Source organism: Delphinus delphis, chromosome 4 (genome assembly GCF_949987515.2).
Source record: "Delphinus delphis chromosome 4, mDelDel1.2, whole genome shotgun sequence".
NCBI classification, from domain to species: domain Eukaryota; kingdom Metazoa; phylum Chordata; class Mammalia; order Artiodactyla; family Delphinidae; genus Delphinus; species Delphinus delphis.
The window spans coordinates 83,353,430-83,378,062 of record NC_082686.1 but is presented as its reverse complement, the minus strand read 5'-3'; the positions used below and the strand labels follow the sequence as shown (position 1 = coordinate 83,378,062).

Here is a 24,633-nt window from a genome sequence, read left to right as displayed (position 1 = left end):
TCATAGGCGACAACAGGAAATGACTAAAGTGTTTTTAGCACTCTGTGGCCTTGTGGAGAAGTACAGGACATTTTAGAGAGCAGCTGGAGAACAATCTTAACAACAGTCCAGGTTAGAGACAAGGGACTGAACTTAAGGCACTGGGAGTGGAGAGAAGGGGCTGGATTCTAGAAATGAGAGGTGAGAGAGGGAAATCTAGAATGGCCCCAGGTTTCTGGCTTAAGCCAGGAGTCATATTTGATGTGCCTCTGTAGTGGGGTCTGAGGATCTGTAACTATGCCTGGGACATAGTTCCATACTGTCTACAAAGTAGACATATGTACTGAGTGACAGCTTAGAGATATTCAGTGGGTCCAGAGCTCAGAAGACAGCCTCACAGAGATAACTGAAGCCACAGAAATGGAGAGAGACGAGACAGCTAAGAGTGCACTCCTGGGACCCCACACTTCAGAGGACAGTGGAGGTGGCACAGGCTGAGAGGCACGCTAGCCAGGCAGAGCACAGCCTTGGGGTGCTCACATGCCAGCAGAGAAGCCAAGATGAGAAAGCAAGATACCCCAGTGGGCAAACAGGAGAGTAGGGAAAGTTGCCAAAGCTATGGACAGTTAGGCTTATGCTTCTGGAGCTGGGTGCTGACCTCCCAAGGCCTCTCACAGGTAGGTAACTTGACCTTCCAAACGTTCCTTCTCTAAACATCACAAAGCAGAGAGAGCAGACGTGTCTTTGTTGCCTGTTTTCCAGATCTGCCCACGGACAACATGAATTTCATTTTGGACTCCATATGGAATGTCCATGTGATCTCAGCCTCCCATCCCATCTCTGAAAAACACTTCTTGTCTCATCTGTAAGTCACAGGGTTCTTAGCATAACTACATATTCAGAAATGTCAAAGCACAGCAGTGTGACCTTGGGCAGTTCCCACACACGACCGCCCTGGTTCCTTACTGGCAAAATGAGGGCTGGGTTAACAAAAATTCTCTCTCCTTAAAGTGACATTAGTTTAGACTATTCTAAACTAGAACAGAGTCCCCTGCCGGGCAAGAATGACCGGTACTTTGCAGCAGAGAAGAGTCCAGGTTGGTGGGAAAAAGATGAAGAACCACCATAACTGGATAATTCCTATGTGCTGGGCACATGCTGCCATTCAGCTCTCAACACCGTGTGAGGTGAGCACGACTCCCTTCCTTGTCATGAAGCCAGGCGCTCTGTGCCCGCCACCACGCAAGCCCGGCCCTCTCCAGCACAAGGTGCAAAATTTGGTGTAACTCTTTGAGATCAACCAAAAGACTCAAAAACTCTCCTATAAATCCTTTCAAGAAAAACTTTTAAATTCTCAAATCGCATTTCCTAGAAATAATTCTCAATCACGAGGACGAGTTCCACTACAGTGAAGCTATGACGACGACCACTGTCTGCTATGTCAGTATGATGCTCCACTTCAAAGAATGTACATTTTCCAACATAAGATGCTATTAGGCTCAGATTCAAGTCCGAATTTATCCAAGATACTTCCTTCTAATTCTTAATTAGCTACAATTTTAACCTAGAAAGCAAAACTTAAAAATGTCTTTCTGTATATGCCACTCACTGCCACGAAACGTTACCTACCTTTTTGGGAAAATTTAGAAAATATTGCAGCTGTTATTTCAGACCCATGCCAGAGAGAAGATGCTCTTAACTTTTACCTGTTAACCAAGCAAGGAAAGGGGTAGGTAAGTAAGAGTAAATATTTAGCAGAGGTGCTAGAAGGCCAACATTAAAAAACAAGCACCTCTGAGTTCCAATCAGACCTTTCCATGTACTCAAACTATGTTAAATATAACAACGAACAGCAAGATTCCAGGGCAGCATTAGTGCTCTTCAAAAGAGACATATACCCGCTCTTTACAAACTAGAGATATAAACCTTTATTTCACAACTTTGTCATAATTCATTTTCTAATGAGACATGTACTGGGGACATAGTTTAAAATACTGGGAAAGCTAGATGCTCAGTGTCTTCCAGGCAGGAGCAAAGATGTGGTCACTCCAGGGCCGATGCATTCCTAGGGCTTCAGGCAGCATGGACCAGTCGTACCAGTATTGTCCAACCCCAGTTTTACTTAGAGCCACCTCCTTTTTTGGGGCCGTTAGTCCTCATTTCATGCCAAATTTTCACTAGAGGCTCCCTGTTCTTCCAAATGAGTTCATGACCATAAGTAATATACCATCTGGGGAAAAGAAAAACAAACCAGGTCCAACATTCAAACAGTATGACATACAAATGCCAAGTACTATGATGATATCAAGCTGACATTTTAAAAACTGAATGTCACTGTCATTTACTATCCAGCATATTAAAAAAGCTGATTAATTTATTTAATGTAGATCAATGACTTACCTTTAATATACAGAAGACATAAAAGATGGAAATAGGATGGACCATGTGTGACTGCTCCAAAAATGTAAGTACTTCACACACACTACTTTTAATTCACCACAACCCTGCAAATCAAGTATCACTTTTCCCATTTACAAACATGAAGAAATCAAGTCTGAAAGAAAGTCATTTGCCCAAGGCGCTAACAGCTTTTAAGTGGTCAATCAAGCACTCACTAGCAGGTCAGAGTGATTCTAAGCCTGGACTCTTTTTACTATGTCAGTGTAAGAAATGTCAGAATCAGAATTTACTAATAATGATGGCTATACTAATTTAAATGTCTCTCCTTCCTCACCTTCAGCCTGGCTACACAAAAGGATCCAAATTCTGCCCACCTTTTAAAATACAGCTCCAATCCCCATCCTCTGTTAAACATGCCTAAACAATGCCTAAAAGCAGCCTGAAGCAATAAGCCGAGGAAGGTGAAACACTGAGAGGTTTAGTAATTTAACTTGCTCAGGCTGCACAACTAGGAATGACCAAACTGAGACTAGAACCCAAATCTGACCCTGTAACCTGTGCTCTAACCGCGGTGCTACACTTCAGCCTCTCAGGAGCATCTGCTTAAGCTGAGGAACACACAGGGAGTGAGATCAGAAGCCCACGGCCTGGGGTCTGCACGACTAGGAGCTCTACCCGAGGGCAGCACAGGCTGTGAGAAGCTCAAAGGCACCTGCCTCCCCGGAGAGCTTCCCTGGAGGAGGGGCATTTGGAATGGCTATTTTAAAAAGCTTCTGTTATTGAAACTTTTATTTTTGCCCTGGTTTCCCCAAACAGATTTCATGTTCCCTGAGGCAGAAACTAGATTTTGTTGATCTTTCATCTTAGACACCTGACTGAAAAAATGCTCTATTCAACTTAATTGATATCAGAATGGCAGTTTAATGTTTTAACATTTTTTTAATGTTTGGAGCATGTATTTTTTTTATTACAAAGGGCTTGAATTGTACCTGAATCCTAATTCTCACTAAATATAGTTAACATTTAATCATAAAAAGTCACCATTAAAATTTTGAAAAATAATCAGTAAATTTACAGAAAGAAAAAAAGCATTTTAAAAACATGCAAATTAATAGGCATGTTTACAAAATTCTTTTGGGCTTAGAGTGACGTTCTCTGGTGAACTTAAAACAAGAGAAAAAGGATCATCCTATGATTCAAATGCAATTATAAAACTCTTACAAGAAATGAAACGCTTATCGGGAACTCTCCATTAGTAAAGTGTCTTCTCAAATCTTTTTAACCTACTTATTTCAAGCAAAGAGTCAAACACTTTAATCTTACAGGTACTTGTTTTGATTATACTCGTAAGTTCAAATGTAATTGGTCATTTGGTTATATTAAAATTAGGAAAATATTTCAAACTGACTAATTTTTGAGGTATCTTTTTTTCTGTTTGTTTTTGGTAGCAGCCTCACAGTCTAGTGCTCAGTCTGAAACTCCAGCTCTGCAATGACTCACTGTGTGACCTTGGATAACTCCTTTCTTTAAGCAGTTTCCTTTCTGTAAGCTGGACTACCTCACAGGATGTTAAAAGTATTAAATTACTCCTTAGCGTAGGCACACAGCAAATACTCAGTAAACATTAGCTATCATTACTGCAGCAGTGCAAGGTGAAGACCATAAAATGTGGTCAGGGACATAAAGTCAAAGCAATGTGCAGGAGGTTACTAACAGATCTTTACCTTTTCTAACATCTTTAATCTAGACTGAGGAATCTTCACCATTAAAGATGTTAGAAAAGATGAATTCTAGATATAACCAAGATCTAGTAAATGAAAGGAGGTGAAATTAGAAACAGTAAAGAGAAAGCATTCCTCTGCCTTTCAGATTCTGGACTTTAAAATACATTTGATCCAGTTTTCAGAACAGAAAAAGGTAATCTAATTATAGTTGAGAGGAATAAAAAACTGCTGGGGAAAAGATCCTTTAAGTATACATGGAAGGAGCCAGGTAAATTTAGAGTTCATAAAACAAAACCCCTTTTCATCAGTCTTCATGTTTCTCATACTGTAATACCAGGTCAGTTTTTACTATTTATAATGGGCTGCTGTTAAAGCTCGAACTCACACATGCTATTCTTTAATCATCACTGAAAATTATAAATGGCATAATGGCATTTAGTTCCACCGCCTACTGGGCAAAACTGCTCCACTTCGAATAGATTTTTCTACTTTTTTTTAAAATTAAAAAACTAAGGTTTCCCATTGTTGTGAAATAAAGTAAAAACCAAATAAGGGTAAAAGGCAACATTATGCAAGAAAAGAGAGGCCATCAGGGATGCAGCATATCAGACAGACAACAGCTCTGCTGAAGGGCCTCTCACGGTCAGATGGACTCCAGAAGCCCTGAGGAAGTTCTATGACAGCGTTGCTACAGCACTACTATGTTTTAGGCAAGGGTCCATTGCCTGAAGCACAAGTGGGAGATCTTGTAACCACAATGTAACTGTAATCACTGTGGTGTGACAGAGGCTGGGAGGGCTCTGGATCTGGGTTTATTAAATCTCTGCTCTGCTACTTAAGAGCTGTTTGACCTGGGGAAGATCACTTCTGAGCCTCAGTTTCCATCAGTGAAACAGGGGTAATAATTATGTAACGCAAGGTAACTAGCTCAGTGCCTGCAACATCACAGATGCTCAATAAGTATCAACACGAGTTTATGCCATCTGGCCTCTACTCCAGTCATGCAGCAGGCACCTGCACACTCATCGCAAGCAGAGGACCGGATCCACCCACTCAGGGTGTCTGCCCAGCACTGGTGAGGTCAGTGGTAGCCAGGTAGGGGAGCAGGGTAGGGACTGGGCAGGGGAGATGTGGCTTGAGAGTGGGGAAAGGAATACAGCACAGACTAGGGGGCTGGGCAACAGTCTCCATGAAGGACTAGGAATTTTGACAGTCATGAGTTCAGGTGACTTGAGGTTAAGGGGAGGGTAAAGGCACAGATGGTCTCCCTCTACAAATGACCGAGGCAGGGGCAGGGCCAACAGTCTCACGTTCCCATCTCATATGGTGAAGCTGCTCAAGATCAAAGCAAACCATGTTGCGATTTCCTTGCCCTCCCAACCCCACCTGCCCTGCTTCCATCACAGAAGTAACTGCCTTATTCTGCCTTCCTTAGGGGTGGGGAGAGGGAGATGAGCTGAGAAAGCAGTGTAACAGTCAGTCATACTCAAACTTACATTCCAAAGAGAGCTCCCCCAAGATGTGCTGCATGATCAAAAAATTTCCATCCCAGGATCATTCCTGCTGTATCCACGGCAATAATGGCTTTTAGGGCCTGAAAGCCAGCAAAAGAGAACAGAACTGATACAACTTTGATTCCTCCAGCATTGACATTTCTAATTTAAGGGCAAAAAGTCAGTCAATGTAAAAATATCACCACTGTCCCCAGCACTTCACTTCATAAAAATACTCACATTCCCTGCCGTGAACGTGAACATTGGAAGGAAGATAATGGCGAGCCTCCCTTCTGGGATCTTAGTGCAGACAGCTGCAAGGACAGTCATGATTGCGCCCGACTGCAAATTAACACATTGGGGAAAAAATGAAACTCTCATGTGCAACTGCTTAGTGACTATAACGTCTAAAGTAGAAATACTTTTTCCAGAAAGCTTACAAGCCACACATTTCTAGGTTAGCACAAAGTTAAAAAGCTTTCCGTTACTAACGTACAAAATATCAGGCAAAGGGACTCTAAGTCCGTGATATGGTAACCACCTGGCAAGGACTGAACTACAGGCAATAAGATGTAACAACCAGCATGTCAGCAGTTAATGAACTTCAGGGACACTGTTATGTGTGGCACATGCATCATTTCATTTAATGACTAAAAAAGGACTTCTCAAACTTCAACAAAACTCCTCGAGGGACTTCCCTGGTGGCGCAGTTGTTAAGAATCTGCCTGCCAATGCAGGGGACATGGGTTCTAGCCCTGGTCCAGAAGATCCCACATGCACGGAGCAGCTAAGCTCGTGCGCTGTAACTACTGAGCCTGCGCTCTAGAGCCCGTGAGCCACAACTACTGAGCCCACGTGCCACAACTACTGAAGCCCGCACGCCTAGAGCCTGTGCTCCACAAGAGAAGCCACCGCAATGAGAAGCCCGCGCACCGCAATGAAGAGCAGCCCCCAGTCGCTGCAACTAGAGAAAGCCCACGTGCAGCAATGAACATCCAACACAACCAAATAAATAAAGAAAGAAAATTTAAAAAAAAACACAAAACTCCTCGAACCAGAGAGTGAGCATGAATTTGCCCAAAGAAACCCACACGTGTGGAATTTCTCCCAAATTTAATGCTTTACCATAAATCATGTGAAATTTGTATCCTACTTCATTATAACACTAAACATTTTCCTTAAAACGTTTGACAAATGTTCTGCTCCAGGAAAGCATGCCAAATTTATCCCATGGCTCTGCATGACACGCCCCCCCATCACAGCATCCTCCCAGGGATACACATGCATCCACCTGCTTGAGAAGCACTTTCCCCAACAGCCTTGTATTTGAGAATAAAAATTGAAACTTAAAAACCTTATGACCAGTAAGTCAACCATTTCTTGTTATAATTGAAATTATAATTGCTGTATAGTTTTATCGTCTATTGTGTTTTTCCACATTGCTATATAACCTTCATAATTTAAATTGATAATGGCTATGAAATATCTCCTGGATAAATTATGATAATTTAACTAAACTTTCTTAATGTTACACATGTTCCTAATTCCTCTAAATGCTACAATACTTGAGAAATTGGATCATAATCCCTTGTTTACATTAAATCTCATGATAATCACTCATTCAAATACTTGAGTCCTACCAGGCACTATGCTAGATGATGGGGATACAAAGGGGAACAAAATTGACAGTCCCTGCCTTAATGGAGCTTACAGACTGGCATGAAAGACATAAATGAGTAAAAACAACAAAATATAATCAGTTATGATGGGGAAGCACAGCAACTGCCAAACTGTTTTCCAAAGTGGTTTTAGTGTTTTACTTTCCTACCAGCAGTGTATGAGATTTCCAGTTCCTCCACATCCTCACCAACACTTGGTATGGTCAGTCTTTTAAATCTGTAATATAGGTTTATAGTGATATCTCAGTGTGGTTTTTATTTTCATTTTCCTAACAACTAATGATGTTCATCTTTTCATGTGCTTAGTTGCTATCCATACATCTTCTTTGAAGTGTCTGTTCAAACCTTTTGCCCATTCTTCTTGAATTTTTCTTTATATAGTCTAGACACAAGTCCTATATCAGACTTCTGACATGCAAATATTTTCTTTTAGCATGTATCTTGCCTTTTAACAGTGTCTTTGGAAGAGTATAAGTTTTTAACTTACATGAAGTCTGATTTATTAATTTGTGCTTTTTGGTCTCTCAACTATGAAATCTTTGCCTAAAATAAGGTCACAAAGAGTTTTTTCCTGTTTTCTTCTGTAAGTTTTTATTTTAGGTTTTACATTTAGGTCTGTTTCACTTTGAAAAAAACTCCAAAATACTCCTGAACCAGATTCACCAATTTTTAACATTCTGCCACATTTCACTTATCATTTTTTCTTTATATCCATACTTTTTTTCCTGAACCATTTGAGCATAGGCTGCATATATCATACCCTTTTACCCCTAAATACTTCAGTGTGTATTTCCTAAGAACTTGAATATCTTTATATATCCTACAATACAGTTCTCAATTTCAAGAAATTTTATACTGATATATTATACTTTCATTTAATCTATAAACATATTCCAGTTTTATCAATTGTTCCACTAATGCCCTTGCAGCTGTTTTTCCCCACGTATTGCATTTAGTTGCCATGTCTCCTTGGTCTCCTAAAAGCTGGACCATTTCCACAGCCTTTTTTTAAAAAAGGGGTCCATTTTCATTAAAAGCCTCTGACTAAAAAAGGTGAAAATAAAGAATCTCTGCATGGGGTAGGCTAAACATCTGTCTAAAAAGCAAGTTGTGGGAATTCCCTGGTGGTCCAGTGGTTAGGACTGTGCACTTCCACTGCCAGGGACCCAGGTTCAATCCCTGGCTGAGGAACTAAGATCCCGCAAGCCACATGGTGCGACCAAAAAATAAATAAATAAAATAAAATGTCATTTAAAAAAATAAAAAAGCAAGTTGCAATTTATTCAGACACATAAATATGTTTAATGTATAATAAGTACAATAAGTTATAGTCACAAAGAAACTGGTTTTACACAGAAATGCACAGCTAATAATGCACAGCTAATTTCTTTAATATTTAAGTTTCTGTAATGAGGACTTTAGATGGAGAATATAATCATCTATGGAGAAGCAACTTAGAGGGTACAGGATTTCAGTGCTCTTCTTTCAATTCAGCTAACCAAATTATATTTGTTTCATTTGGGGGAAAAGTATAATTTTATTGGTTTTTTTCTCTCAGAAAATAAGGTCTCAACTTGATTTCTTCTGGGTTTTGTTGAGTTGACTTTTTTAGGTTTTATTTAAAAATCTAGGATACTCAAGTTGCACATCTTAAAGCCTGAAAGGTGAAGGGTTACTCTTTAACTTTCAAATTCTCAGTGACACTGACATCTACTCTGCTTAAATACAGTATATGCTGGTAGATTATAGTGGCAGATGTTGAAGTTCTAGCCAAAACAAATCTTTCAGAACAAATATAAATTTGGCCAGTATAACATGTTGCACCCTAGAGGAACCATGACCCAGCAAGTTTTGTGGGGAATCCCATCTTCTGAGGTAGTGCTGATATCCTTCCTTGAAAGCTGCTGTGATACATTAAGGACGTGGAGTGGGGAACCAGCGAAAGAGTGAACAAATTACGGAGGCTGTGTGTGCATGTGTGTGTGTCTTCACAAGGCAGCAACGGTCCTGTGAAGGGAAGTCAGGATTTCTGAAGAACCTCGTGTGTTACTATTGCAGACTTACATAGGAGCCAGTTTGGTAAATATACAATAGCAGACAGTTGATCTTAAGTAGAGAATACAGAATTCTGACTCCTGACCTCCACTGCAAAATTAACATGTATCGCCAACACCCAGCCTATCCCTTTTAATATGTAGTTGACTTTGTTTCCTTGTTCTTTCATTTTTTTAGCCTAAGCCCTGGGTTGTCTTTGTCCACTTGCCTGAACTCATGTCTTAGGTTCTCCTTAGGAATATTAATGCTGTCCTTCCACCGTGTAGCTTCCCCAACCCATTCCTAGGAATGCAGCGTGAGCTGGTTTCCCTGTTTAGGCTGACTGGCAACTATATATTAAAGGGTTGCGGACTTCGGGGATGCCTGGGACTCATAACTCTTAAAAGTTTTAGTAATTCCTAAAATGTAAGATAATCCTTTATTCTGAAGCAACTCTTCACACAGAAGACCCTAAACAGTTGGCAATTAAGAGAGGTAGATGCTATTTTCCAGAAATAGCCTTTTTAATATAAAAAAGTAGGGACCTTTCCTTTTAATTATAGGGACAATCAGAGTCAATTATAGGTGCATATTTTAGAAATTTTTCTCTTAGGTGTTTTTTTAACATCCTATTTTGAAATAATTTAAATCTTACAGAAAAGTTTGCAGGAATAGTACAAAGGACTCCCAAATCTTTAAACATAAAAAATAAAAGCAAGTTGGGTTTACTGAAGTATAAGTGACACACAAAAAACTGCACGTTTAAAGTTTATAATTAAGTTTTGACACATAAATACCTATGAAACCATGGCCACACTCAAGATTATGAGTGTGGCCCAAAAGTTCATCATCCCCAAAAGTTCCCTGGTGCTCCTCTGCAGTGCGTCCCTCCTGCTCCTCTCCCATTCCTAGGCTACAACTTCTCTACTTTCTGTTAAGATAGATTCACTTTGAGTTTTATATTAATGGAATAATACAGCATATACTCCTTTTTGTTGTTGTCTGGCTTCCTTTACTCTGTATAGTTATTTTGTAATTCACCCATGTGGTTGTATCAATAATTTATTCCCTTACATGGGTGAATAATATTCCATTGTATGGTTATACCATAATATGTATATTCATTCACCTGATGGACATTTGAGTTTTTTCTAGTTTTGGCTGTTACAAAAAAAGCTGTGAACATTTGTGTACAACGCTTTGTGTTCTTTCATTTCTCTTGGGTAAACACCTAGGAGTGAAATGGCCAGATCATATGGTAAATAGATTATTATCTCCATCTAAAGCACTTATTATCTCCATCTAAAGCACTCATTACAGAAATTTAAATATTAAAGAAAATTCTCATTAGCTGTGCATTTCTATGTAAAGTCAGTTTTTTTGTTATTAAATTTTATTTTAATTTCATTTTTCCTCTGACTTTATTTTTATTTATTTTTTAACATCTTTATTAGAGTATAATTGCTTTACAATGGTGTGTTAGTTTCTGCTGTATAACAAAGTGAATCCACTATACATATACATACATCCCCATATCTCCTCCCTCTTGCGTCTCCCTCCCACCCTCCCTATCCCACCCCTCTAGGTGGACACAAAGCACTGAGCTGATCTCCCTGTGCTACGCAGCTCCTTCCCACTAGCTACCTATTTTACATTTGGTAGTGTATATAAAGTCAGTTTCTGTTTGACTATAATTTATTGTACTTATCATATTATTTTAAAGATAGGAGGCAGTTCCATTATCCTTCTAAAGTTTTCTCAAAGTGCCCTATATCTACATAGATTTAAATATATTTATGTGTCTGAATAAGTTGCAACTTGCTTTTTAGACAAATGTTTGGCATACCCCATGATTATTTTCACCCTTCCTAGTAGGAGGCTTTTAAGAATATAATAAAAATGAACCCTTCCTCCTCAGAAAAATTCATACATATTTTAGATATAATTTCAGGGACTCATGAACCCAAACCCATGTAGACCCTAGAGGTCTGCTTCTTTGATTAGAGGTAACGATCTTTTATTCTCCACTAATAATTTGTTTATGTACACTGGTTATGAACTTGTAATCAATATGCACATATATTTTTATTTATTTCATAAGTAAACAATTTTCATTAAGTACTTTTCTTTATTAATATATAACCTTCATGTATCTATCATATAAAAAAATTTTTTTTTACACTATGAATTTTAAATGAATTTGCTCTAAGAGGCCTTCTGCTTCTACAAGCTACATACAGCTAAAAACCCTGGGCATTGTATGTGAAACAAATATAAGATGACTCTAAAAGACTGAGAAAGGAAAGCAGCCCAGCTAGGAACCTTAGGACCCAAGGAATGACACAGTGGTGAGTTCCCTGGGTTTTCTTTTGGCCTCACGCTGCTCAGACTGGGCTCTGGAGAAGCTCACAACCTGGAAACACCAATGAACTCAGACAAAATAGGCCTGTACCAAAAAATGCTCTCTCTAGCCAAAGGACTAAGAAAGCATAGCCTAGCAAGACACAAACTTTTAGACAATAACCACTTTACTCCAGCCAAACACCACAGAAACAACTGTGGCCCCATCTCCATCAGCAAAAGCTGAGTGGAGAGCCTGGACTTCCAGCCTTACAGACTGTAATGAGGTGTCCCACTGTCCCTGACAGGGTGGTGTCAGTGGGGGTCACACAGGCAGCAGTAATAAGGCACTCTTCCTCCTCCTAGCCAGGGCTGTATCAGTAAAGGTCTCCTGGAGAGCCCAAACTCCCCGCCCTGCAGCAACAAGAGCTCTTCCCCCGCAGTGTCAAAGGAGACTGGGGAACCTGGACTGCCTCACTCACCTGGCAGTAGCAATCACAGCACTGTCAGAGGCAGCCTGCTAAACAGTAGATTTAATTAAGATTAAAGTCTCATAACAAGATGTCTGAAATGTCCAGGTTTCATTTAAAAAATCACTCGTCAGGGAATTCCCTGGTAGTCCAGCGGTTAGGACTCGGCACTTCCAATGTCATGGCCGAGGTTCAATCCCTAGTCAGGGAACTAAGATCCTACAAGCTGTGAGGCGTGGCCAAATAAATAAATAAAATAAAAACCACTCATCATACCAAGAACCAGAAAAGTCTCAACTTGAATGAGAAAAGACAATTAATAGATACCAACATCAAGATGACACAGATGTTAGAATTATCTAACAAGCATTTTAAAACGGCCATCATAAAAGTGGTTCAACAAGCAATTACAAACATGCTTGAAATAAGTAAAAAACAGCAAAGAAATAGAAAGGCTCAAAGAAATAGGAGATATCAAGAACAATGTAAACTTTAGAATGAAAAATACAATAACCTAAATAAAAATACTGAATGGCTCAAGCAGAATGGAAAGGACAGAAAATAATCAGTTACCTTGAGACAGAATAGCAATTACCCAATCTGAACAACAGAGAAAAAACAGACTTTAAAAAAAGTTAATGGAGTTTCAGGGACCCATGAAATAACAAACTATCTAACATCATGTCATCAGAGTCCCAGAAGGAGAAAAGAAAAAGGGTGAGGCTGAAAAAGTATCTGAAGAAATGGCTGAACATTTCCCAAAAGACATAAACCTATAGATTCAAGAAACCGAGTGAACCACAAACAAGATAAACACAGATATCCATGACAAGACATATAGTCAAACTTCTGAAACTAAAGACAATGGAAAAAGTCTAGAAAGTAGTAAGAGAAATGACACCTTACCTATAGGGGAAAAGCTATTTGAACAACAAAGAATTTCTCTTCAGAGACTACGGAGGCCAAAAAAAGTGGCACAGTTTTCAACTGCTGAAAGAACTGTCAGCCTGGAATTTTATATCCAATGAGAATATCCTTCAGAAATGAAGGGTAGAAAAAAAATGAAAAAAGAAAAAAAAATTGAGAATCTGTCACCAGCAGACCTAACTGGCTAGTGGCTAAAGGAATGGCTAAGAGAAGTTTTCTAAACAATGAAATGATATAAGGAGGAAATCTTGGAACATCAGAAAGAAAGAACAATGGAAAAAGTAAAAATTGAGTGTAAATACAATAGGCTGTCCTTCTCTCTTGGAATTTTCTAACTTACGTTTAATGGCTGAAGCAAAAATTACAACAGTGATATTTTAAATGTATGTAGAGGAAATATTTAAGATGATTATATTTTGGGGAAGGTATGAGGACAAAAAGCAAGGTAAGGCTCACTTCACTCAAACTGGTAAAATGATACCACCAGTAGGCTGTGGTAAGTGATATATAGACTGTAGTACCCAGAGCAGCCACTAAAAAGTTATACAAAGAGAAACACTCCAGAACACTATAGATAAATCAAAATGGAATTCCAAATGAATCTGCACTAGTGATCACTTTATTTCACTTGCAACCTTGTAAGAGACTGAAGATACTTTCCTAAGCACAAGAATTCAGTTTATGTACAAGTTAGACCAGTGATGAGTTAAATCAATGAAGTTACAGCAAGCAGGTTATCATAACGTTGGTGAGCAAATTCAGCCTATGATAAACTATTTACAAACATAACCATACAAAATCTATGGGATGCAGTAAAAGCAGTCCTTAGAGGGAAGTTCATAGCAATACAGGCCTTCTTCTTTTTTTTTGCGGTACATGGGCCTCTCACTGTTGTGGCCTCTCCTGTTGCAGAGCACAGGCTCCGGACACACAGGCTCAGTGGCCATGGCTCACGGGCCCAGCCGCTCCGCAGCATGTGGGATCTTCCCGGACCAGGGCACGAACCCATGTCCCCTGCATCGGCAGGCGGACTCTCAACCACTGCGCCACCAGGGAAGTCCCCAGGCCTTCTTTAAGATATAAGAAAAATCTCAAATAATCTCAAATCTAACCCACCACCTAAAAGAATTAGAAAAAGAACAAAAACCTAGTCAGCAGAAGGAAGGAGACATTAAAGATCAGAGAGGAAATAAATAAAACAAAGATTAAAAAAAACAATAGGACAAAACCCAATAAAATCAAGAGCTGGTTCTTTTAAAGAGTAAACAATTGACAAACCTCTGGCCAGGTTCACCAAGAAGAAAGGAAAGAAGACCTAAATAAACAAAATATGAAAGAGGAGAAATCACAACTGATACCACAGAAATACAAAAAACCATAAGAGAATACTATGAACGATTATATGCCAACAAACTTGACAATCCAGAAGAAATGGACAACTTTTTAGAAACATACAGCCCACCTAACCTGAATCAAGAAAAAATAGATAACTTGAACAGATCACTAGACATGAAATAGAATCTGTAACTAAGAAAACTCCCTGCAGAGAGAAGTCCAGGACCAGATGGCTTCACTGGGTAATTCTACTAAACATACAAAGAAGAACTTGTACTGCTCCCTCTCAAACTCTTCCAAAAGACTTAAGAGGAAAGAACACTCCCAAAGACATGCTATAAAGCCACCCTGATACCAAAACCAGACAAAGACACTGCCAAAAAAGAAAATTACAGGCCAATATCTTTGATGAATACAGACACAAAAATTCTCAACAAAATATTAGCAAACTGAATCCAACAACACATAAAAAAGGTCATACACCATGACCAAACTGGATTCATCCTAGGGTCACAAGGATGGTTTAACATATGCAAATCAACCAATGTGATTACACCACCACAAAAAAAGGAAGGACAAAAACCACATGATCATCTCAATAGATGCAGAAAAAGCATTTGATAAAATTAAACACCCATTTGTGATTAAAAAAAACCTTACAAAAATGAGTACAGAGGGAACATATCTCAACATAATAAAAGGTATTTATGACAAACCCACAGCCAATATAATACTCAATGGTGAAAAGCTGAAAGCATTCCTGCTAAAATCTGGAACAAGACAAGGATGCCCACTCTCACCACTTCTCTTCAACATAGTATTGGAAGTCCTAGCCTCAGCAATCAGACAAGAAATAAAAGGTATTCAAATTGGCAGGGAAGAGGTAAAACTGTCATTATATGTAGATGACATACTATATATAGAAAACCCTAAAGATTCCACACAAAAACTACTAGAACTGATAAAGGAATTCAGCAATGTAGCAGGATACAAGATTAACATACAGAAATCGGTTGCATTTCTTTACAATAACAATGAAATATCAGAAAGGGAAACAAACAATCCCTTTTAAAATTGCATAAAAAAATAAATAAAGGACTTAGGAATAAACCTCACCAAGGAGGTGAAAGACTTATATACTGAGAACTACAAAACATTAAGAGAGGAAATTAAAGATGATTCAAAGAAATGGAAAGATATCCCATGTTCTTGGATTGGAAGAATTAATACTGTTAAAATGGCAATACTACCCAAAACAATCTACAGATTTAATTCGATCCCTATCAAATTACCCATGACATTTTTCACAGAACTAGAACAAATCATCCTAAAATTTACATACAACCATAAAAGACCCAGAATTGCCAAAGCAATCCTGAGGAAAAAGAACAAAGCAGGAGGCATAACCCTCCCAGACTTCAGACAGTACTACAAAGCTACAGAAATCAAAACAGTGTAGTACTGGCACAAAAAGAGACATACAGCTCAATGGAACAAAACAGGAAGCCCAGAAAAAACCCCACACACCTACAGTCAATCTTCAACAAAGGAGGCAAGAATATAACATGGGAAAAGGATAGTCTCTTCAGCAAGTGGTGCTGGGCAAGTTGGACAGCTGCACGTAAATCAATAAAGTTAGAACACACCCTCACACCATGCACAGAAATGAACTCAAAATGACTTAAAGACTTAAACAAAAGATATTATATGATAAAACTCCTAGAAGAGATCATAGGCAAAACATTCTCTAACATAAATTGTACCAATGTTTTCTTAGGTCAGGCTCCCAAGGCAACAAAAATAAAAACAAAAATAAACAAATGGAACCTAATCAAACTTACAAGCTTTTGCACAGCAAAGGAAACCATAAACAAAATGACAAGACAACCTAAGGAATGGGAGAAAATATTTGCAAATGATGCGACCGACGAGGGCTTAATTTCCAAAATATACAAACGGCTCATACAATTCAATAACAACAAAAAAAAACCCAATTGAAAAATGGGCAGAAGACCTAAATAGACTTTTCTTCAAAGGAGAAATACAAGTGGCCAATAGACACATGAAAAGATGCTCAACATTGCTAATTATTAGAGAAATGCAAATCAAAACTACAATGAGGTACCACCTCACACCGGTCATAAAGGCCAACATTAAAAAGTCTACAAATAACGAATGCTGGAGAGGGTGTGGAGAAAAGGGAATCCTCTTATACTGTTGGTGAGAATGTAGATTGGTGCAGTCACTATGGAAAACAGTATGGAGGTTCCTCAAAAAACTAAAAATAGAGTTGCCATATGATCCAGCAATCCCACTCTTTGGCACACACCCAGACAAAACGAATTCGAAAAGGTACATGCACCACTATGTTCATAACAGCACTATTTACAACAGTCAAGACATGGAAACAACCTAAATGTCCATCGACAGGGGAATGGATAAAAATGTGGTGTGTACACACACACACGAATATTACTCAGCCATCAAAAAGAATGAAATAATGCCATTTGCAGCAACATGGATGGACCTAGCAATTACCATACTAAGTCAGAAGGAGAAAGACAAATATCATATGATATAACTTATATATGGAATCTAAAATATGATACAGATCAACATATCTATGAAACAAAAACAGACTTACAGATACAGAGAACAGACTTGTGGTTGCCAAGGGGAAGGCAGGGTAGGGGAGGGAAGGAATGGGAGTTTGGGGATTAGCAGAGGCAAACTATTATATATAGGATAAACAACAAGGTCATACTGTATAGCACAGGGAATGAATATAATAATAACCAATAACTAGTAAGAAGTTCCATTTTTAAATGAGATTCAGAATATGCAGAGCTCTAACTAAACAAAACCCTTACCAAAATCTAGTCAGTATTCTTGCTCCTTTGTGCCACTGTTAATTGACAAATATTCTTTAACAATCTTCATCTTTCAAAGGCAATAAGACCAATACTTTATATTTTCTATCACAATTTTGTCAACAGTATTTTTTTCTCCAGATTTCTCATTAAAAATATCATATACCTGGTGATTTAGTTTTCCTTCATTTTAACCAAGAATGAATGAAAGTATCTGGGGCTAATAATTTTATCCTGCCATGGCTCTATAGGATTTTGATGACTAAATAGAAACCACCATTTCCACCTTTCTTACTACATGTTCCTTACTATGCTAAGCACTCTAAACACACTTGCATTGCAAATGAGAAATAGGTATGTTACCCCCATTTTATATGGGGAAGCAGGTTCAGAGTGGTTAAGTAATAAGTCCTGGAAATCATGAGTAAGTGGCAGAGCTGGGATTCAAACTCAGTCTAATTCCAAATGCCATGCCGCCACACTCTATTCATGAACTTCAGTTTCCTATCTGTAAAATGGGAATACCACTTGTCTGAGGGCACATCAAAATGCCTTCCCAGATCCTCCGAAGTAATGAGAAAAGTTTTCCCACCCTCAGAACCCCCAATGTCCTCTAGAGACTACTGAGCCCTTTCAGTGTACATTAGATGTGTATAATGTTTTCTCCCCAACTAAACTAAACTTGAAAGTCAGAGACCATTTCCTAGTGGTCTTCACTGCCTTCACAAAACAGGTGCTTAGTTGGCAAATGAGGTAGAATTTGAGATATAAATTATATTGACATCAAATTTTATATAGAAAACAAACATTCCACGAAGAAAAAAAAGGGGGGGTGGGATTAAGTTAAGAAAGCATAAAGGTCATAGGACAAGATACAGGCCTCATTGGGAAAATTAAGTAGACACAAATCTGAGGAACACACAAATTATGGAATGGTTATTTTACATAAGGATTCTTTTCCAAAACTGAACCTTCTTACAGTTTCTTTAAATGTGAAATTCTCGATTTGAATACATTTAAGTGCATTGAATACATTTAAGTGTATGTAACTATGCAAAAATTGAATGTGTAGTTTTTAAAGAAATATTACGTAAAGATTTCCATGTGCCTAGAAATCCGTCATTAAAATCAAAAGAAAACACAATTGTAATTTTTTAAAATCATCCAGAAATAACTGAGGGCAGGAATTTTGACATCTTACTCACTGGATGTATCCTCAGCCTCTAGTAAGTACAGTGCCTAGTAGTCTAATCTGCATAGCACTCAAATATTGACTGAAGAGGAGGACACAGTATCAGATTCAAATCTCTAATTACTCAGAATTTTCCAATGCTAGACTGGCTCTCCAGTTTATGGGGATTGCATACCCACTATTCTGAGTACTCCTCATGATATACACGCTGTGCCAGTTAAGTATATATAAATGACCAATGGTTAAAAGCTATAACCTGAAATTTATAAGGCTTTACAAATGTATAAATTCTAAATTAGATGTCGATTAGTTAATAGTATTGTTTAAATATTAATATTTTGGCATTGATAGTTGTACTGTGGTTCTGTAGTTAATAGTAGGGTTAAGGGTATATAGGAACCCTTTGTACTAATTTTGCAACTTTCCTGTAATTCTAAAATTATTTCAAAATGAAGCAAAAAATTTTAGTTAGAAATACTTACTGCACCAAGTGATGGTCCATATCTTCCTGTGGCAACTTTACACACATAACTAACAAAATTGGAAATAACACCTAAGAAATAAATCACATTTCAGTAATTTTAGTGAGGTATAAAAATGGCTTCCATTTCTGACCTCCACCCCACAGAGACTAACAATGTTGGGTTTCTACCCAGGTCACTACAAGGTGCAGGCATAGATACTTATCCTGCCTGTTGCTTCAGATATATTACAGGGAAAGCAAAGTCTGACCCACTGTACCACTTACTGAGTAACAGAGGGTCATTCACTTTACCTTGTAGTTATCATTTTCCTCAACTACACTGTATGAAGAAAGACTAGTTCCCAAGCTCACCAACTGTCTGGGAATTCTCTGGACTGCACTCTAAACACTAAATCAGAACCTCTGGAGTGGGACCAGGGAGTCTATATTTTACCCAGCTTGCCAAATGAATGTGTTGCAGACCTAGACTAGATGATCCTTTACAGGTCCCTTTGGCACCAATGTCATCTGAACTGAGTATGGCTAACTTTAAAAAGCAACTTTCTATAGAGCAGGAATTAATGGCACTTGAAACAGACCCTTTGTACCTACAACAACATTAGTGCTAGGGGAAAGAACTACACACTTAACTTATTAGGCCAAAGATATTGCTCAGCTTCTGTTTTGAGGACTAGATGCATGTGAGTATTTAATTAACACTGATTAAGTACCCACTCTGGGCCTTGTGGTAGGTGCTTTTATTTTATCCCTTCTACAACCCCATGTCATGAGAGTAAGCAGTTTTATCCTCAGAGAGTATATATAGTCTTTTCTGCAACATCACACAGCTGGTAAGCAGAAACAGGATCTGAACCTAGGTCTTCCATCTCCAAGCTCAGTGTCTTTTCACTACATATATCTGCCAGCTATACTGTTTTTAAATGAAGGGATTTTAGGAATAAATTTTTACACTTTATGGTTTGAATTAAGTACATTTTGCAAACAAAGTAAAAAAAAATTTTTTTGAGATAAGTAAAATATAATCAACTAACTGCCAATTTAGCAGCATCTAGGAACCGGGAATCCTGCACTATCATTTACTAGTGAAATAAGGAAATGATGCTACCTCCAGGATGACTTGAGTGGTTCCATGCTAATATATGCTTGCAACAAAGAATGAACTAATTCTTGACAATCTTATTAGATAGCTAATCGAAAGTTTTCTGAAAACTGAACACACTTGGGAAATGAGTGTTAAGGTTATTTAACACAGATCCAGATGATTGAGGCAGGCCGGAAGTCTGGGAACCACTAATCTATAAAATGATGGGCCTGAGCTGAAGAAACCAAGGCCTAGGGAGATAAAAATGACATGCTTAAACACTACACCAGTTTGTATCCTTCTCTATATACAATCTGAGAAACAAATATGTACTGAGCACTTATGGAATATAGAATACGGCTATAATCATTCCCTTTGTCCCTTCTCCAGATAGGGGAGAACACTTATACTCTGAAAGGGCCTGAGATGAAAGCTTGTTACCTGCAGATAAGTACACTGCCATGAACTGCTCTTGACCGAGAATGTTCACTATGCTGGAGGAGAAGCTCCACAAGACGTACATATTTGCTGCCATGTGAAACAAGGAGAAATGACTGAACGTTGACAGCAACATTGGAGAACAAAGGACCTCTACAAGAGAAAGAAAAAGTCTTGTAATTGTGGAACACACAGCCAGTAAAAATGATCCATTTTAGATTTTTTCATTATTATTATGACACAAACATGAGAAACAAACCAGAGCTAGTTAAAAGATTGGATAAGATGGTTAAAGACAGCTTTTTACACTTGAAAAATGCTATCTTAAATCTCAGAGATTTTCTACTTAGTAAGCAACCAATAAAGATTCTCAGGTCAATGAAAGCAACTTGTCCTATAGAAAAAGTAAGTTAGAAAAAAGAATTTGTAAATTATTTCAATTAAAGAAATAAACTTGTATATAATAGTCTCTTCAAAGAGTAAACTTGTAGTGATCACAGATCTTAAATCACTAAAAAATATTTAGATTATCTACTATGTGCAAAGTACATTTTAGGTGCCTTGACACAGCTGTAAGAGAAATGAGGTTCCTGTCCTCCAAGAGTTTACAGCCTATCCTCCAGATTTTGCTTACAATTATTGACAAGTAAATCATCTTTTTTATAGCACTTCAATTACCATAAAGCATATTTCTTCCATTTTACCTCTACCTCAAAATAAAATCACACAAGTTAGACTTACTTGAGGCTGGACTGGATGTGAAATATCTGATCATCGTCCGCTGTAGAGAAGGTACTCTCCACAAACAAAATACAAAAACATTTGCAGCTATGATACCTACAAAATAAACATTTATAATTTAGGGAAGTTAAAAATAAAAGCAAAGAAAGTCTGATCAAAAGTCCACCCAAGGGGGCTTCCCTGGTGGCGCAGTGGTTGGAGTCTGCCTGCCGATACAGGGGACACGGGTTCGCGCCTCGCTCCGGGAGGATCCCCCATGCTGCGGAGCGGCTGGGCCCGTGAGCCATGGCCACTAAGCCTGCGCGTCCAGAGCCTATGCTCCGCAACAGGAGGCCACAATAGTGAGAGGCCCGCGTACCTCAAAAAAAAAAAAAAAAAAAAAAGTCCACCCGAGGGACTTCCCTGGCAGTCCAGTGGTTGAGACTTCGCCTTCCAATGCAGGGGGGTGCTAGTTCAATCCCTGGTCGGGGAGCTGGGATGCCGCATGCCTCGCAGCCAAAACACCAAAAAACATAAAACAGAGGCAGTGTTGTAGCAAGTTCAATAAAGACTTTAAAAGTGGTCCACATCAAAAAAAAAAAAAAAAAAAAGAAGTCCACCCAAATAAGATTTTCTACCACATTATTTAAGAGTATTATATACCTGGGGGGGCTGGGGGGAAGTAAGCTAAGTAAGTAAAATCAATGTTTCTGAGTATCAAAACTGTCACAGGTTGGTAAAGTCAGAAAATTCCTGGAAAATGCTCTAGGAGCTAACTTCCTTCACTCAGATCCATATTTTACTCCTTCAGAACAGTTCACTCTTCTCAATAAATAATCAGATCTATAATTATTGCTTGAAAATGGCCAAGGCAAAGACAGAAGTAATGTACAGAATTAGGTTCTTTGGCCAAGAGTCAAAAAGCTACAGAACATCGCTTCTTTTTCCACAGGGAATGGTATGCTTCTTTAACTTCTGGACAGCTTGTGGAAACACCTATGGATCATCCATATAGGGACTTCCCCGGTGATCCAGCAGTTAAGACTTCGTGCTTCCACTGCAGGGGGCGCGGGTTCAATCCCTGGTCAGGGAACTAGGATCCCAGGATCCCACATGTTGCTCGGCACGGCCAAAAAACTTTTTTTAAAAAGTCATCTGTGAAGATGAAGATCCACATGTCTGAGAAAAATGCTCATTAGATGAGAATTCAGTAATAGTCTGGAAGACTTTTGCAACTGCTTTTGAAAATGTCTACATGTAGGAGTTGGGTGACTTTTATTTTTCTGCAAGAACTGATGTTGCTAGAACTACCACTAAATTGAGTAAGTTTATTTACTGCTAAAATGTGACTAAATAGTTAATTTTAGGGAAGAAATTAAGTTATTCTTAAAAACTACAAATTTTAAAAAGATACATTAATTTTAGGTACCACAACTCCTTACACTTATCTACTTGAATTAAAGAAATTTAAACGTGTATTCACTCATCCTGTCTCTTTAGGCAACAGGCAACTAGCCCTTTCAACTTCTTCAATGATAATAAGGACTGATTCCAGCAACATTCTGGTAAAATAATTTATTTTAGAAGATATTCACTGTACAGACCCTGCCAGCTGCTACATCTTGGAGTTTTCCTTTGGCTCCCATATTTCCGCACTCTGTAAGACTCTCAGCCATCCACTGGTATTCCTAGTCTCTCTAGTTTTTGCTCTCCCACTTAAGAGTTAGAATCTATGAAAAATGGTAGTTTCCTTTCCAAAGACATTTTTTCCCATTTTAATATCTGAAATCAGGATGCATTTTACTATTGGTAGTGTGTCCAATGAACTGGTAGTATCTTTCCTTTCTTCCTAGCACACTGAATGGTGTTTTACTGCATTTAACTGAACTGATCCTATCAATTTTATCAGATGCCCTACTAGTGAGGACTGTGACTGTGATTATGACAGCTATTTTACCATTTGTCTTTAGAAAAAATTTTTTTATCTTTTTAAAAAAATTTCTTTCTTTTATTTTTGACTGTGTTGGGTCTTCGTTGCTGCGCACTGGCTTTCTCTAGTTGCGGCGAGCAGGGGCTACTCTTCGTTGCAGTGCGCGGGCTTCTTATTGCGGTGGCTTCTCTTGTTCTGGACCATGGGCTCTATGCATATGGCTTCAGTAGTTGTGACATGTGGGCTCAGTAGTTGTGGCACACGGGCTTAGTTGCCCTGTGGCATGTGGGATCTTCCCAGACCAGGGCTCGAACCCGTGACCCTGCATTGGCAGGTGGATTCTTAACCACTGCGCCACCAGGGAAGCCCTATTTTACCATCTTTAGTAAATAACTACAACTCTTTCCAAGATGGTGTGAGGAACAGTAATTATTTTTTAAAAAATGGGGAAAGGGATCATAAACAAGGTAAGTAAGAGCACTGTGTGTACATCCCAATGAGGAATCTGGAACCCTGGGCAGGGAAGGTGGGCAGGGCCTCCTCAGCTGCAGGAACAGATCTCAGGTGTTTATCATAAAAAGAAGTGAGCAGTGATGAGTATTGCCTGGGGTTCTTTAGTTTCTTTTGCAGAGTTAAACATCTTTACTAACCCAGAGACTCTTAGGTCTAGATTGTTGTACATAGTGTTTGGCATCTCAGGGTAAAAAAGACTTGAGAATAGTTTGGCCCAGATTTCCATGGTCATAAAGATAAGTCAGGGCTTTGCAGTTTGCTCCAGTTATGGTTCACTGCAAAGAAAGCAAGATGGGGCCCCATCCTGCCTGCCGAAAAATGGCAACTACTCTGCCTACTCTGCCAGTTCCACAGGCCACTTCCTGAAACCGGTGACACACAGCACTCAATTCCAAAAACTACAAGCACTACAGCACTGTAGAGAAGTAGAGAGCATCTCTGGCTGAAGAAATTACAACCAGGGAAAAGAAGGGAAAGATAACCAAAGATATCCAGGTTAACAGTAGCCAAAGAGTTAACATTGCCAAATTTTCAACCCAAACCTAAGAGGCCTTTTTGGTAAATTTGACAGAATATTGGTACTGGAACACGCTGCAGTCAAACCCCTCACTTCATAGACCAGTGATCTACGATTAGGCAACCCATCAGTAAACAGCTGAACGTATATACCCAAATTATATACATGAACAACTATAATTCATTATAAAATACACTAACAAAAGAAGAGAGAAAGTAAAATGCAGATATTTTCTTCCCTGGTTATCCCATTTTGAAGGCCAATTATAGATGAGAAAACTGAGGCTCTAAGAGGCACAAGTTTTCAGAGAGCCAAATTCAGTGGTTAAGCCAGAATTCCTAATGCAGTGCTCTTTCTACTAGACAGCAACATGGGTAGCCAAGGGGATTTCTTTTGACCTTGGTCACTCTAGGACTTCAGATACCAGACAAAGGGCTCCTTATACGGGGAACAGCATAGGTTGGTCCCCAGAGGCGAGTGAGCAGGAGGTGTGACAATCGTAGGCCT

General features: G+C 38.8%; 1 protein-coding gene across 2 annotated transcripts in view; it reads right to left on the bottom strand.

Annotated features, from left to right (window-relative positions):
• Nucleotides 1–1,865: 1,865 nt before the first annotated feature.
• PARL (presenilin associated rhomboid like) overlaps nt 1,866–24,633 on the bottom strand; it is a 64,499-nt gene continuing 41,731 nt past the window's right edge. Inside the window, exons 5-10 of one of the 2 annotated variants that reach the window (XM_060011040.1) lie at nt 21,188–21,283; nt 20,450–20,599; nt 18,926–18,996; nt 5,837–5,938; nt 5,600–5,697; nt 1,869–2,209 (exon numbers count right to left, since the gene is read on the bottom strand). In XM_060011040.1, the coding sequence (XP_059867023.1) occupies nt 2,098–2,209; nt 5,600–5,697; nt 5,837–5,938; nt 18,926–18,996; nt 20,450–20,599; nt 21,188–21,283 (629 nt within the window). In that variant the 3' untranslated portion in view covers nt 1,869–2,097. Of the gene's footprint in view, nt 2,210–5,599; nt 5,698–5,836; nt 5,939–18,925; nt 18,997–20,449; nt 20,600–21,187; nt 21,284–24,633 lie in introns of both variants that reach the window. The other variant, XM_060011041.1, reaches the window with a different exon arrangement.